Raw genomic sequence first — 17,058 nt, forward strand, 5'->3', positions numbered from 1 at the left:
GTTCAAGTGATTCTCCTGCCTCAGCTTCCCGAGTAGCTAGGATTACAGGGGTGCGCCACCACGCCCAGCTAATTTTTGTATTTGGTAAAGCAGGGTTTCAACATGTTGGCCAGGCTGGTCTTGAACTCCTGACGTCAGGTGATCCACCCGCTTCAGCTTCCCAAAATGTTGGGATTACAGATGTGAGCCACTGCACGCGGCCTAGCTTGCCTATTTTAAGAGGTTATGTGCACACATTTATATGTGTTTACCTAAAATGAATTAATATTTTGAAACTAGACTAAGTACATTTGCTTTGCTTAATAGTTTTGGCACTGAAGGAAGCATCTTCTAATGAGAATCCCATTCTTTGTTACCGAAAGCAGCTTCAGTGAAACAGAGCAAAATAAAAATCACAGGGAGACCATCGCACTGTTGTTTTTAGCTTCTGTAAGATTTAAAAATTGCCTTTAACTTAAAAACCATTTTAGGATATTTCAGCTCGTAAGATTTTTCCAAAGGTAAATTCAAATTTTGCGATTTCAGTGTTTTATCCTTTCCGTTTCAAAGGTTATTAGTACCTTGTCCCTGGAGTAGCCTCTTAAATATTTTTCCTTTTAATTTTTAAGTGTAGTTTGTATGTTTCTGCACCTTTCAGTGAGGACACCATATCTAGGCCTTTGTCTCCTGGGCATTTTTCCTGACCAGGTGCTGTTGGCACCTGGTGAGTGCAGGTCAGGGGTGCTGCTAAATATCCTCTACAGGACAGTCCCTGCACCAAAGAATTTGAGCCCCAAATGTCAACAGTTGAGAAACTCTACTCTAAAATAGCCAACTTTCTTTTTCTTTGAGTCAGAGTCTTGCTGTGTCCCCCAGGCTGGAGTGCACTGGTGCAATCTCAGCTCACTGCAACGTCCGCCTTCCAGGTTCAAGTGATTCTCGTGCTTCAGCCTCCCAAGCAGCTGGGACTACAGGCGCGTGCCACCATGCCTGGCTAATTTTTGTATTTTTAGTAGAGATGGAGTTTCACCATGTTGGCCAGGCTGGTCTCAAACTCCTGGCCTTAAGCGATCTGCCCACGTCAGCCTCCCAAAGTGCTAGGATCATAGGCGTGAGCCATTGCGCCTGGCCTACAGTAGCCAACTTTTGACCTGATGGTTCTTCCAGAACAGCAGCCATCCAGAGACTTGCTAGTGCTTGACGAAGAGTCAAATAACATGTCTGACTCTGTGGGCAGCACAGGCCACCCGGAATCAACAAGAGATGCTGCCTGTCTTCACCTGTCCGTTGTCATACTCTACCTAGGGAAGGAGATTTCCTCTTCACTGTATCAAGCTGACGCTGTTTTACAGTTAGTACGAGAACAAGCTTGATGTGATGCCAGCTCATGCATCTTGCATTTACATCTCCTCCTAAGCTGTTCTGCCCATGGATGACTGTTCCTATTTCCAAAGCTGTAATCTTTTTTTCTGTTTTTTGTTTTTTTTTCTTTAAACCTTGCCAATTGTGCAGAACATAGCTATAATCTTCATAACTTATCCTAGGCCTTCAGTCTGTCCATGATAGCCTATTCTAGTGCTGAAGTTTTTTATGTAACCTAAATACTTCTTGCTACAGATTAGTCTCAGTTTTTGCCTACTAGAATGTTTATGTAATTATCCTTTGTATATTTGAGGTATTTTGCTGGGTAGCTTTCTCATTGTGATTGTCTGTAATATTAAGCTTTTTATTTTATTTTAAAAATAGAGATAAGGTCTTGCTGTATTGCCTAAGCTGGTCTTAAACTCTTGGCCTTAAGTAATCCTCCTGCCTTGGCCTCCCAAAGTCACGGCATTACAGGCACGAGCCACCACACCCAGCCAAATACTTGAAAAAAAAATTTAGTCATTTTTACAACTCTAATGTGAATTCCCTATGAGGTGGAAAATGGAGGCTAGAGCCAGATACAGTTCTGACTAATACTGTGTTTATGATGCTTTTTCTAAATTTTATTTTATTTTTATTTTTAATTTTAATTTTAATTTTTTTTGAGATGGAGTCTCACTGTGTCCCCTAGGCTGGAGTGCAGTGGTGCGATCTTGGCTCACTGCAAGCTCCACCTCCAAGGTTCACGCCATTCTTCTGCCTCAGCCTCCTGAGTAGCTGGGACTACAGGCGCCCACCACCACACCCAGCTAATTTTTTGTATTTTTAGTAGAGAAGGGGTTTCACCGTGTTAGCTAGGATAGTCTCGATCTCCTGACCTCATGATCCGCCTGCCTCGGCCTCCCAAAGTGCTGGGGTTACAGGCGTGAGCCACCGCACCTGGCCTATGATGCTTTTAACAAGCATTTTTATTGTTCTTCACAACTCGTGGACCCTTATCACTGGTCTTTTCCTGCTATGTTCCTAGTCATTTCCCATCTTGTATTCAGGTGCCTTACCCATTCCCCACCCCTGCCATCTCTAAGCATAATTTTTGCTATTTTTACCTATTTCATTTGTTTTATTCTTACTGGTTTCTGTACATGCCTTTGAATCCTTCATCCAAACTGATGACAATGTTTAGAATCAACATTGATTGTGATTGAATGATTGATTGAGACAGGGTCTCACTCTGTTGTCTGGGCTGGAGTTCTGTGGCACAATCATAGCTCACTGCAACCTGGACCTCCACAAGCTCAAGTGATCCTCCCACCTCAGCCTCCTGAGTAGCTGGGACTACAGGTGTGTGCCAACATGCCTGGCTAATTTTTATATTTTTTGTAGAGATGGGGTTTTGCCATATTGCCCAGGCTGGCCTTGAACTCCTGAGCTCAAGTGATCCCCTCACCTCAGCCAAAGTGCTGGGATTACAGGCATGAGCCACCACGCCTGGCCAGAATCAATCACTTAAGATCAGTCCTCAGCCATCACCTAAGAGTCCCAGTAAACTCCTTATAAGGCTGAGAGGCAATCGCTCATATCCCTGCTTTGAACTTGACCCTCTTACAAGATTTACACACTCTTTAATGATGGAATGATAGAGTGGTGTATCCCATAGAACTTTCTGTGATAATGAAAATGTTCTATATTCTGTAAATGTCTGTAGATGTCTATAAATGTCTACACATGTTCTATATTGGCCACTAGCCACAGGTAGCTGTTGAGTACTTGAAATGTGGCTTATGTGACTGAAGAGCTGACTTTTCTATTTTAATTAATTGAAAATTTAAATTGCCTCATGTGGCTAGCGGCTGCCCATTGGACAGCACAGATGTATCTCATTGCTACTTAAAATGGGGTCCCCAGACCAGGAGCATTGCTGTCACCTGGGAACATATTAGAAATGAGGACTCTCAGCCGGGCATGGTGGCTCACGCCTGTAATCCTAGCACTTTGGGAGGCCAAGGCAGGCAGATTGAGCTCAGGAGTTTGAGACCAGCCTGGGCAACATGGTGAAACCCTGACTACTAAAAAATACAAAAACTAGCCGGGCGTGGCGGTGTGCGCCTGTAGTCCCAGCTACTCAGGAGGCTGAGACAGGAGAATCGCTTGAACCCAGGAGGCGGAGCTTGCAGTGAGCGGAGATCGCCCACCCACTGCACTCCAGCCTGGGCAACAGAGCGAGACTCCATCTCCTTAAAAAAAAAAAAAAAAAAAAAAGACTGTCAGACCCATCTATTTCTACTGAATTAGAGCTGCAGTTTAGCAAGCTCCACAGGTAATTTCTATGTAACTCAAGTTTGAGAAGCACTGATACCTGGCTGAACAGTGGAATCACATGGGGAGTTTTAAAAAAATACTGCCACCTGGGTCCCACCCATGGTGATTCTGGTTTAATTGGAATTAGGTGTGGCTTGGGTGTTGCGATTTTTAAAACACCCCCCAAGTAATTTTAGTTGTGTAGCAAGGACTAGTTAGTGATGGCTCAAGCTTTGCATGTATCTGAATCACCTGGAAATTTGGTAAAAATACAGAGGCCCAAGATCTTTTCCACTTCAGCAAGACTGGGTCTCTGTATTCTTTATTAGCTTTCTACAGATTCTGATGCACACATATTGGGTTTGAAAATCTGTGATGTAGAATATAGTTTCCCACTTTGTTGGTAATTGGCATGTAAGCTAGAATGAAATGCCTTGCTGACGTTAAAGAAAATTGATGTATTACAGCTTTCAGTCATATTCTAAATGAATGATTTTGTGAATACTTGTTTTTCACAAAACATGCCACTTGGTGTTTGTACAATGTTTTTTGCTTGTAATTTTTATTTGTTGGTGAACTTCTTGTCTCTATGATATGTTTTTCTCCCCCTACATTTGTGGGGAAAAAAAATTTTTTTTGTAGAGCTGGGGTCTCACTGTGTTGCCCAAGCTGGTCTTGAACTACTGGCTTCAAGCAGTCCTCCGCCTTGGCCTCCCAAAGTGCTGGAATTACAGGCGCCAGCCACTATGCCTGGCTCCTTTTTTTTTTTTTTTTTTTTTTAGTGGATAGAAGTATCATTAACATTTTGGTCTTCAGAATTGCTAAGAAGTCTGTTAATGACAGCTGGTAGTTCATGGTCAACTTGCCAGTGCCTTAAAGTGCAAGTTGGAAAGCCTTGGGATCAGAATGTTCTGTAATACGGAAGTGTCTGAGATCAAGAGAAGCCCAACTTCCAGTTCTCTAGCACAGCCCCAGACAGTCAGATGCAGCATGTCAGCTGAGGGAGGTTGGCATGGAGGGATGGTATCAAGGTGTCTAGTACATTCAGATCCTAACTAATTCGAGGCTTTAGGATCAGTAGTGTTGCGTTCAGCATGATTCTATCTTAGGAGCTGGGAAAGGGAGTGTATAACCAGGTGACTCACTTTCTTTCTTTTAAAAAATGTGCTGTTAAGTTTTGTATCAGCTAAAACCTTTTGTTTTTGTGGTACAGAAACCTTTTGGTATGCTAGTGTGGCCAGCCTTTGTTAGGGCATGAGCTTATTAACTATTAGTTTCTGGGAAATGTCATAAGAGTTGATGACGATTTGGAAAGTAGGAACAAATTAAAGTTCTCTATAGAAATTAATTGTCATTAAAAATGTGTCACATGCTGGGCACGCTGGCTCAAGGCTGTGATCCCAGCACTTTGGGAGTCCAAGGTGGGAGGATTGCTTGAGCCCAGGAGTTCAAGACTAGCTTGGGCAACATGGTGAAACCCCATCTTTATAAAAAATACAAAAATTAGCCAGGCGTGGTGGCACATGCCTGTAATTTCAGCTACTTGGGAGGCTGAGGTGGGAGGATAGCTTGAGTCTGGGGAGGTCGAGGCTGCAGTGAGCCATGATTATGCTGCTGTCCTGCAGCCTGGCCGACAGAGTAAGACCTTCTCTCAAAAAAAAGAAAAAAAAAAAAGCATAGTGCCACGTAATTGTCTTCAACTTCAGTTTCAATCCTTGTGTTTTCTACAGTAAAATTTTAGGTGCAAGAAGAAGTGTGCGTTATTGTAACCCATGATGTTTCAGAACTCACAGAGCAAGGCAGCAGTATTTGCTTTTGCTTTCCCTGCCCAGATAATGGAAAGTCTGAAATCGAAAGTAATTAAATGTGATGTTGGCAAACAGTCATAAACTTGTGTCTTCCTGGAGAGTAGGCTATGTAGTCTTTCTGGCAGCAGTAGCAAGGAAAGAATGAGGTGAAAGCGCCCAGGAAAGAAGGCCCCATGAACACTGCAAAGACAGTTTGCTTGTTCTAAATGGAGGTTTCTCCTGGCAGGAAGGCTGTGACCCTGCTGAGCTGTGGAGAAACAGCTTGATAACCAGGGCTTTCCTGAGGCACCCTTTCTGGTGCACTTCGGAAGACCCTGGGCTGATGATTGGGCTCTCTGAATTTCACCTAAAGCAAGACTGTAACTTCTGGGCAGCCTGATGCCAGGCTTGGAGGCAAACCCTCAGAAAACAGCTCCCCTCAGTGAGGGAGTGGGAGCCTGTTTGAATTAGTGTGGAGAATTCTCTAAGAACCCACAAACTGGGAGGCATTCTCATGGCGAGTCAGTGCGGCTCCTCTTACGTTTACCACAATTAAGGTGAGCATGAGAGCAGCCTGCCTCTCTTCTATTCTCCCAGCCATGGAGGCAGGCTCCATTAAAAATGTGTTTTTCGGCCGGATGCAGTGGCTCACGCCTTTAATCCCAGCACTTTCAGAGGCTGCAGCGGGCAGATCACTTGAGGCCAGGTAGTTCAAGACCAACCTGGCCAACATGTTGAAACCTCATCTCTACTGAAAGTACAAAAAATTGGCTGGGCATGATGGTGCACGCCTGTAATCCCAGCTACTTGGAAGGGTGAGGCAAAAGAATCCCTTGAACCTGGGAGGCAGATGCTGCAATGAGCTGAGATTACGCCACTGCACTGCAGAAAAAAACAAACAAACTTGCTTCCTACTGGTGGAGTAGGAATCAGTGGCCCCCAGAGGCTAAGGTGGCAGTGGGAGTGAGAAGACCTCTCTTTACGTGTTCATGATAGGCCGAGGTGATGCTAGGATGGTTGGTGTGGAAAGAAGCAGTTGAGCACCATGTTTTGGCAAAATTCAAAGGCTGGGAGGCTCCCAAAGGCAAGGAGGAGGAGGCTGGTACCACAGGTCCAGGGCAGTGAGTTGAGTGGAAACTCTGGGAAAGGCTTATGTGGGAAGCACAGGAGACTTTTACCCCATAGCTACGAAAGTCAGTTTCTTCCCAGCCTTGTGTTCCCTGCTTCATGACCAGGCAAGCGCTTAAGTATGAAACTCAGAGGAGGGCAGACAGAAATGATGATAGCTGGGGAGAGAAGTAAGCCTTTTGGGGAGAGGTTATATTCAACAGGTGGGAGGAGAGGTTCCCCCCCACTTTCGAGGCGGGGGGGGATCATTGGAAAAGCATGGAATCTAGTGGGAATTTGGTGTTTTGACATGAATGCTCTCTGACTTTGTTTTTGCCCTTTGGCTGTGTACCTAGTGTGTGTCAGTTCCTGGAGCTGTGTCAGAGCCCAGAAGGTGGCTTTGGAGGAGGCCCCGGTCAGTATCCACACCTTGCACCCACATATGCAGCAGTCAATGCATTGTGCATCATTGGCACCGAGGAGGCCTATGACGTCATTAACAGGTACAGCGAAAGCCAGCAGTGACAGAAACACAGAGGAGTTCCCTACCTGCTGACACGCACTGACTGTTGCCTCTCTTGCCTCTTTCCCTGTTTCTCAGAGAGAAGCTTCTTCAGTATTTGTACTCCCTGAAGCAACCTGACGGCTCCTTTCTCATGCATGTCGGAGGTGAGGTGGATGTGAGGTGAGTGGGGTTTTGCACAGGCTGCCACATCGGTTGACTCTAGAGCTCATCTGCCATTAGAGACGCCAAGCCTAAGGAACATCATGGGGAAGCTGCCGCTTTGTCCCAGAATGACACATAGGATGACATGTCAGTGACACATCAGAATCATTCAGATGTGATGCAGATGTCCTCAGGTGTCATGATCACTTGACTTATTTTATGTAAATGTGAAAATATAAGACAGAAACAAATGCTTTTGTTTTAGAAATTAAAAATACGTTTGGTATAAAATGATATACCACAATATAAATGACTGTATGGTGTAATGTATTCCTTCACCTCTCTGAGATAGGAAGGGAGGAGAAAGCCCAGCAGGGCCTCAGTAAATACCTTCTGAGTGAGTTTGATGAAATCATGAGAATGTCTAACCCCTGAGGTCCTCCTGAGGCACATGAGAGTTTTTCTGGGAGGTGCAGAGAGCCTTGTGGACCAGGAGAGTGCAGTGCAATAAAATCACATTAACTAATTGATGCCAGTTAGCTTGAAATTATTATTTTCCTCCATAAGTGTCTGATGTACCGAGCAAGTTGCTTCCTCACCTGGCAGATTACTTATGAGGCATACAGGGAATTCATTGAATAAGCCATTTCTCTAAGGCAGTGGCTCATTGAGATTTTATGCCATTTTCTTATTATTTAGTTGAGAAATACATTTTGTGAGGTTTCTATAGCAAAGCTGTCTTACTGCCTATGTGTAAATGGGTTTGCTTCTGCACAAGTTGATTAATACTCTGGCTTAAGCATCTGGCTTAACCATTGGTTTGAAAGTATAGGGGAGGAAAAAGCACGAACATTTTGGAGCATAAAATACATTACAGATAATAGCAGGTAATCAGGCTGCAAAGGCCTTTAGTTCAAGATGTTCTTCTGTCTCTAACTTGTCTAATCCAATCAAAAAATTAGATTAGGATCTGTATATACCAGTGAAGCCAGTAGAACTACTGAGGTAAATCAGTATGTGTTGATTCTTCTTAAGGAAAATGTTAAAAGAAGTTTTTTCCCTTGTGTTCACTACATTTTCATTCCTGTTCTGTTGCTATTCCCCCCAAATATGCACAATCTTGAAACATAGCTTTTAAAAACATAACTAAGATTATTAGGCAAAAGCAAACAAATCATAGCAAGATCCGTTTGGTATTTTATCATATACCTTTTGCAGCTATGATTATTTGCTGTCTTATTCATTCTAGCACCAGTGGCCCCCTCCATGTTCTTTATGTATATGTTCTAGATAAATGCTAGGAAACTTCTCCAGTAAGACAGATTGGTTCCTCTGCTGAGCACTGGAGCCATATTCTTCCCTGACCTTTGCACTTTGGGTGATGCTCTGCCGTTCGTGCCCATGCTTTCTATTTACATAAAGGATTAAAGATATGAATAATGGAGAAAAGCTTGTAGATTGCATCTGTTTTCCTTGGTTTGCCTGGTTTCTAGTACCCCGATTCCATCATTTTTCACTTGGCGTTTCTTTAATTGTCTTTTGCCTAGAAGCATCAGCCAGTCCTCAGGAGTGCTTGTTTGGATGGATTTGACTTTGAGAGAAGCAGCAGTGACAGGGGAGAGTTTGACATCTGGAGACTAGCTTGCTGCCCTTCTGGGATAGACAGCAGTCTCTGGATGAGCTTTCTGCTCTGTTACACTGCTGATAGTTTCAGAGATGAGCCTACTCAAGGGTCTATAGCTCCAGTGTATTGTAAAAAATCAAATCTCAGTGAACTCATAGCAAGCACCATTTTTTCTCAGTTCTTAAGAAAGGCAGGAGTCATTATTCCTGACCTCCTAATCTAGGTTATATAATCTGGAGCATTCTGTGAGGATAAGGTGGAGGCAGGGATCTAGCATTTGCAGAAGTTTGGTGAGAGAGCATGTGTTGTTCAAGAAAGGACAAGTTCAGTGTTGAAGTGTAGATGGCCTGGTGGGCAGGGGAGCAGTGGAGCTGGAGGGACAGGCTGGAAACAGGCCACAGAGGCCCTGAAATCTCCTATGGAGTCTGGAGTTTAGTGATGTGATCTGATTTGTATTTTCTTAGATGTTTCCTAATTGCAGTGATGAATTGTAGTATTCCAATAAAAGCCCTCTGGTTTCAGGGCTGGAGGGAGGGAGAGCAGGGTGACTGATCCAGGTCGAAGAAGGCTTGGATTTGGGTGATGGCAGCAAGGATGGAAAGTTAGTGGACAAATTCAAATTTGAGAGCTGCAATGACTGGATGGAGGGAAAGGGGTAGAAATACATGAAAAGGTTGTATTATGTTTCTTCCCTGTCTCAGTGTGAGACCTGGAACTCGTGTCTGCTGTCATCACGTCTTAGACCTCACTGGTGAGAGGCAAACTGTATTATAGGTTGCCTCCTACCTAACAAGTCACAATAGGATTCAAGAGCAAATGCATTTGAGCCTCTCTAAGAGGCCCACGACTGCAAGGAAATTAGATCAGATCTTCTAAATTAGCTGATGGTAGATGATCACATTTGGCATTGGCACTTGTGACTCTTGTGTGCTCCCAATGCCTGCTGGTAGAACTAAACCTCCACTGTGCCTTTGGCTGCTAAAAATGCTAGTAGGATCATAATGCATGCAGCTTCCGCAGAGACTTCTTTGGAATACCTCAGTAAATTTGGCTTCATGTTATGTCTATAAGGAGTAAGATGGAAACCAGGGCCGAGCGTGGTGGCTCATGTCTGTAATCTCAACATTTTGAGAGGCTAAGATGAGAGAATCACTTGAGGCCAGGAGTTCAAGACCAACCTGGGCAACATAGCAAGACCCTGTCTCTACAAAACACTTTTAAAAACTTAGCCAGGTGTGGTGGCATACATCTGTAGCCCCAGCTGCTTAGGAGGGTGAGGCAAGATCAGTTGAGCCCAGGAGTTTGAGGTTGCAATAAGCCATGATAGCGCCACTGTACTGCAGCCTAGGCAACAAAGCGAGATCCTATCTTAAAAAAAAAAAAAAAAGATATGGAAACTAGGCCCTTCTTTTATGTTTTTTAGGAGCCCTTAGGAAAAGAATTTTTGTTTGTTTGTTTTGTTTTAAGATGGAGTTTCTTTCTGTTGCCCAGGCAGGAGTGCAGTGGTGGGATCTTGGCTCACTGCAACCCCTGTCTCGGGTTCAAACGATTCTCCTGCTTCAGTCTCCCAAGTAGCTGGGATTACAGGCGTGTGCCACCATGCCCAGCTAATTTTTGTATTTTTTGTAGAGACGAGGTCTCACCATGTTGGCCAGGCTGATGTCGAACTCTTGACCTCAAATAATCCACCTGCCTTAGCCTCCCAAAGTGCTGGGATTACAGGCGTGAGCTACCACACCTGGCCAGGAGAAGGATTTTTGAGCAGAATGCAAACCAATGATTTTTGTCTTCCCCGTGCTGGGTATTTGAAAAAGCCATAGAGGGGAAGGAAAGGCAGTCTATGTGTGTATTCCATGACAGAGGGAGAAGCTGAAATAAAATGTGCCCCAAGAAGAATTAGGGCTGGGAGGATGGAATAGCAAGAATGATCCCAAATCAAGTATAATGATTTTTTTTTGTTTGTTTTGGGTTTTTTTTTTTTTTTTAGACAGAGTCTTGCTCTGTTGCCCAGGCTGGAGTACAGTGGTGCGATCTTGGCTTACTGCAAGCTCCGCCTCTGCTTTGGGTTTTTTGAGACAGAGTCTCGCTTTGTCGCCCAGGCTGGAGTGCAGTGGCACTATCTTGGCTCACTGCAACCCCCACCTCCCAGGTTCAAGTGATTCCCCTATGTCAGCCTCCCGAGTAGCTGGGACTACAGGCGTGTGCCACCATGTCCAGCTAATTTTTGCATTTTTAGTGGAGATGGGGTTTCACAATATTGGTCAGGTTGGTCTTGAACTCCTGGCGTCGTGATCCACCTGCCTCGGCCTCCCAAAGTACTGGAATTACAGGCGTAAGCCACCATGCCCAGCCTAATAATTTTTTAAAAAAAAAATAGCCCGGGCGCAGTGGCTTACGCCTGTAAATCCCAGCACTTTGGGAGGCCGAGGCAGGCGGATTGCTTGAGGTCGGGAATTTGAAACCAGCCTAGCCAACATGGCGAAACACCATCTCCACTAAAAGTACAAAAGTAAGCCATGCATGGTGGCATGCGCCTGTAATCCCAACTACTTGGGAGGCTGATACAGGAGAATTGCTTGAACCCGGGAGGCAGAGGTTTCAATGAGCTGAGATCATACCACTGCACTGCAGCCTGGGCGACAGAGTGAGGCCCTGTCTCAATAAAAAGCAAAACAAAAGCAAAACAAAAAATATAGACATGTGCCTTTTTCATTTAACGTGTGTGTCTGTGTGTGTACTGGTGAGAAGTTTGAAATCAAGCCTCTTTTCTCCCTCTAGAGGGTTAAGGACTGTATTTGAGTGGACTCACCTATTCCTATCCTTGTTTGGTATATTACAATTTGGTGGCCTGTTTTGCAGTTTATCTGTTGCAGTAAAAGTATAGTTAATCTTTAACATGTCAAGGCTGTAAACAGAAATCCTGGATCTGAAACAGTACTAACATCCAAATGAATGATATCAGAAGTACCTGAATGATACCATAGATTTATGGCAACCATTATAGGTCTTTGAAAGAAGGGCTGAATCCACTTTTGACATGAATTGATATGGCTGTTATTTCCTCTGATGTAGATTGGACCATGTGGAGGTAGGGAGAATAGAATGTCATGTTCTTTCACTGAAGCCATGCCGTGAGCAACTCTATCCAAATAGAATGTCACACCTCTCAGTTGGAGACCCAGGAGGACTGACCGTGTGCCAAGAGTGAGGACAGGAGGTGATTACAGCTTACTAGGCAAGGCGAGCAGTCCACCCGCGGAGTTCACTGAGCCGCATTCGCTCTTCCGTAGAGCTTAATGTGTTTCCTGTTTCTGTCTTTCCAGAAGTGCATACTGTGCCGCCTCCGTAGCCTCGCTGACCAACATCATCACTCCAGACCTCTTTGAGGGCACTGCTGAGTGGATAGCAAGGTGAGAGAAACTAGGGTTTCTCCTGGCCTCTTGGAGAGCAGGCGGTCACGACGCTACTTCAGAAAAATAAAGAAAATGCAGAGGGACTCGGAAGGGAATACAAAATCACAGGAGATCCATTAGAGTTATCTAATGATTTTTTTAAGTACTTAAAATGTCTTCTTTTTTCCAAACTTTCTTTAATGTTATATTTTAGATTGGCAAGGATAAAACAAACCTTGGTAAACAATATTAGTGAGAGCCTGAACTGATTTAACCAGTTTTTAGAGCAATTTGACAATATATCAAAGGTGCCCTCGCATAGGACCCAGTAATTCCACTCCCACAGAAACCCTCGCACACACGAATGGGAGAGAGGAGCACAGGACTTGTTTATAAGAGCCAAAAGCTGGACACAGATTCAGTGCTCATAAGCACGAGATGGTAAGTGTAGTATAGTTGCATCAGAATATAATGTAACTGTCAAAGTGAATGAACTAGAGTTACATGGATCAATACGGAAAAATCTCTCTGTTGAGCTGAAAGAATGAAAAGAAAAAAATACAAAAAACCATACAGATTAGCACATTTACTTAAAATTTGAAACATGCAAGAGAATTCTGTACTGTTTCTGAGAAGAATCATGTGGTAATAATATAAAAACATGCATACGAAAGATAAACACCAAATTTAGCATGGTGATTCCTGCTGGGGGGAGAGCAAAGGAAATGAGATAAGTCTGCATAGGAGACTTCAGCTGTAATCATTAACAACAATAAAGACCTGAAGTGTATATGGCTAATTCTAAGCTAGGTATTAGATACATGTATGTTCTATATTTTATTTGCTGTACTTTCCTGGATGCTTCAAATATTTCATAATTTAAAAACATGCCAGGTGTGGTGGCTCACGCCGGTAATCCCAGCACTTTGGGAGGCCAAGGCGGGCGGATCATGAGGTCAGGAGATCGAGACCATCCTGGCTAACATGGTGAAACCCCGTCTCTACTAAAAATACAAAAAATTAGCTGGGCGAGGTGGTGGGTGCCTGTAGTTCCAGCTACTCGGGAGGCTGAGGCAGGAGAATGTCGTGAACCCGGGAGGTGGAGCTTGCAGTGAGCCGAGATAGCACCACTGCACTCCAGCCTGGGTGACAGAGCAAGACTCCGTCTCAAAAAAAAAAGCAAAAGGTATAGTAGACACATGTATACTGTGATGGAATGATAGCCAAGCTCAGATACTGTTTTAGTTTAAAAATGTTTGTTTTTATCAAAGTAGCATGTCTTACCATGTAAATATAATTTACAGTGACACCAGATGATATGCTGAGATCATATTTCCTTTTTTGTATGAGTTTCATTTTCCTGGAGTTAATGAATATATCATGAATGTACTTATGAATTCTTTCCCAAATTGTCTGTCAGAGCTATAAAAAAATTACTCTAAACGTAGTCAAACCCTTCAGGTAACCTGTCTGTGCGTGCGTGCATTTTGAGTCACCCCTCTTGGAGCCCTCTGCCCTCCTGCTTCAGTCTGGACAGATTGCTCTCAGCTTGTTGCACAGCAGGCTTTCCGAAGCTTCCTTTCAGCATGAAATTCACTTCGCTTCTCTCCTTTGTTGAAGTCCCTGTCCTCCTTTTTCTTGGTTATTTTCATGAAGCATTGTACTCCAACAGATCCCAACAAAGGGGACCTGGGAGATAAATTTTAATATCTTGCATGTATCTGTGTTCTAATCTCACACTTAATTATTTGGTTAGAGATTTCTAAATTGGAAATGGTATAAACTGTATTCTTTCTGAATTTTGTAAGCATTGCTTCGTTATCTTCTAGCTTCCAGTGTCATTGTGAATAAGGCTGATAATAGTAACCAGAGTTCATTGAGGACTATGTCATGCTCAATAGTAAGGTAGCTATATATAGTTGAGAGCTGGAGAGTAGGCACTGCCTGTGTTTGGTTCTCTTTTATATTTTGTGTTTCTCCGCTGAGATTTCCCATCTTTTTATTCTTTATGAGTGTATTTTTCTTCACTTTGCTGTGGTAAGTATGTAATTATAATGTCTGCTTTAAATTGCTTGTCTGGGAATTTCCACATCTGTGTGTCCTAGAGTTGGCATGTCAGCTCCGTGAGTCTTCCTGTGCCGCGTGATGTTGTGTTGTGTCCTGGACATTGTGATGTGATGGTGGAGGTGTCATACAACAGAACGGTGTGGATTCTGGTGGTTTGCCCTGAAGGGTGTTGATGTTTTCAGTTTAGCAGGCAGTCAACTTGGTCAGACTCAAGCTGCAAACTGTCACTCCTGCAGCAGCTCAGAGCTCGGTTCTTGCTTGGAAGTTGCTTTGTTTCTCCAGCACGTATGCGGAAACTTGAACTGAGTTTAAATGCAGAATTTGGGATTTTTCTTCTTTGACTTTCCTGTTTCTGGATTCATCCTCAGTTTCTGGCAGCCTGCATCTTCCTGCCAGAAGGATGGTTGGCTTCCCATTAGAGTGTTGGCTGCTCGCCCCTGACCCCTGACCCCTGGCCTGCTGCCACCACCCTGGGCTACGGCTGCCATCCTGAGGGCAAACCAGAGAGAAAAAGTTGTGGGGGAAGGGAGGGACTAACTTCGTGCTGTTCTCTGTTCCAAGTTTCAAACTCCACCAAAATTTGCCTGCCTTGTTTCAGTCAGCTGAGCCCTCAGGAAGCTGTTTTTTTGTATTTTGTTCAGCGTACAGCTGTCGTTTGCAGGAGGGTTGATTGGTTAGGCACGGCCTAGACACGGAACTCAGACAGCCTGGGTTTGACTTCCAGTTTTGCCCTTTCTTTCCTCTTCTCTTCCTTCTTTCTTCCTCTCTTTCATCTCTCCCCTCCCTTCCTTCCTTCCTTCCTTCCTTCCTTCCTTCCTTCCTTCCTTCCTTCCTTCCTTTTTTTGAGACAGAGTCTTGCTCGGTTGCACAAGCTGGAGTATAGTGGCGTGATCACAGCTTGCTGCAGCCACCACCTCCTGGACTCAAGCAATCCTCCCATCTCAACCTCCCAAGTAGCTGGAACAACAGGCACGTGCCACCATAACCAGCTAATGTTTTTTAAAAAAATTGTATAGATGGGGTCTGTCTGTGTTACCCAGGTGGGGTTGAACTTCTGGGCTCAGGCCATCCACACACCTTGACCTCCCAAAGTTCAAGGATTACAGGCATGAGCCACTGCGCCTGGCTTTTTTTTTTTTTTTTTTTTTTTCAATAATAAGCCCCTTGTTATTAAGGCTACTTAGGCCATATGGAGAATGATCATTTTTTTTTTTTTTTTTTTTTTCTTTGAAGACAGGGTCTTGCTTTGTTGCCCTGGCTGAATTGCAGTGATAAAATCACGGCTCACTGCAGCCGTGACCTCCTGGGCCCAAGCAGTCTTCCGACCTCAGCCTCGTGAGTAGCAGAGACCCCAGGTGTGCACCACAACACCTAGCTAATTTTTAAAATGTCTTGTAAAGACAGACTCTGTGTTGCCCAGGCTGGTCTTGAACTCCTGGTTTCAAGCAGTCTTTCTGCCTCAGCCCCCCAAAGTGCTGGAATTACAGGTGTGCCGTTTCTGATTAGCTTTGTGCTTGTACAAGTTATTCCACTGTTCTGTGTCATAGTTTCCTTATATGTCAAGTGGTGGGATACTGAATTTAATTAATTTAATTTAATTAATTTATTCTTTGAAACAGGGTCTCACTTTGTCACCCAGGCTGGAGTGCAGTGGCGTGATCTTGGCTCACTGCAGCCTTGACCTCCTGAGTTCAAGTGATCCTCCTGCCTCAGCTTTCCAAGTAACCAGGACTGCAGGTGTATGCCACCACATCTGGCTAATTTTTGTGTTTTTAGTAGAGATGGAGTTTTTCCATGTTGCCCACGCTGGTCTTAAACCCCTGAGCTCAAGCAATCCACCTGCCTCAGCCTCCCAAAGTGCTGAGATTACAGGTGTGAGCCACCACACCCAGCCTTTCAATTTTGTATTAAGCTGAAATACAAAGAAGTCAAGTGGATTCCACTGTGCTGTACTACCTGGCAGTGCCATTGTGATTCTTAATTCTCTGTATGTTTTTTTTTTCTTCTGTCTCTCTTTCTCTATCCCCATCCTGTCCTTCTGTAGAGGCTTGGAATCTTTATTCTTTTTTGTGTGTGATGGAATCTTGCTCTGTCACCCAGGCTGGAGTGCAGTGGCATAATCTTAGCTCACTGCAACCTCAGATGCCTGCCACCATGCCCAGCTAATTTTCGTATTTTTAGTAGAGACGGGGTTTTGCCATATTGACCAGGCTGGTCTCAAACTCCTGACCTCAAGTGATCTGCCCTTCTCACCCTCCCAAAGTACTGGGATTACAGACATGAGCCACCTCGGCTGGCCTGGAATCTTTATTCTTGTTTGGAAACTTGATGATGAATCTTGACGTGGATTATTTTTTATTCATTGTGCTGATACTCGATTTGGAAGGGCATATACTTTAGTACCAAGAATCTTTATTATAGTGTTTCTTTGATAATTTCTTCTCTTGTGTTTTCTGTGTGTGTTCTTTTTTTTTTTTCTTTGAGACGGAGTCTTGCTGTTGTCACCCAGGCTGGAGTGCAATGGCGTAATCTCGGCTCACTGCAACCTCTGCCTCCTGGGTTCCAGCAATTCTCCTGCCTCAGCCTCCTGAATAGCTGGGATTACAGAAGCCCACCACCACGCCCAGCTAATTTTTGTATTTTTAGTACAGACAGGGTTTTACCATGTTGGCCAGGCCAGTCTCGAACTCGTGACCTCAAGTGATCCACCTGCCTCGGCCTCCCAAAGTGCTGAGATTACAGGCGTGAGTCACCACGCCAGGCCTTTTTTTT

At 44.2% G+C, this 17,058-nt stretch overlaps 2 protein-coding genes across 3 annotated transcripts in view; one reads left to right on the forward strand and one right to left on the reverse strand.

Annotated features, from left to right (window-relative positions):
- FNTB (farnesyltransferase, CAAX box, beta) overlaps window positions 1-17,058 on the forward strand; it is a 90,468-nt gene that overhangs the window by 43,140 nt on the left and 30,270 nt on the right. The window contains exons 5-7 of the mRNA XM_011978323.1: window positions 6,893-7,039; window positions 7,138-7,221; window positions 12,151-12,237. Of these exons, the coding sequence (XP_011833713.1) occupies window positions 6,893-7,039; window positions 7,138-7,221; window positions 12,151-12,237 (318 nt within the window). The remainder of the gene's footprint in view (window positions 1-6,892; window positions 7,040-7,137; window positions 7,222-12,150; window positions 12,238-17,058) is intronic.
- The window catches only part of MAX (MYC associated factor X), a 109,511-nt gene that overhangs the window by 21,999 nt on the left and 70,454 nt on the right, over window positions 1-17,058 (reverse strand). The gene's annotated exons all lie outside the window — the stretch shown is intronic.

This window comes from Mandrillus leucophaeus, unplaced genomic scaffold (genome assembly GCF_000951045.1).
Source record: "Mandrillus leucophaeus isolate KB7577 unplaced genomic scaffold, Mleu.le_1.0 Scaffold192, whole genome shotgun sequence".
NCBI classification, from domain to species: Eukaryota; Metazoa; Chordata; class Mammalia; order Primates; family Cercopithecidae; genus Mandrillus; species Mandrillus leucophaeus.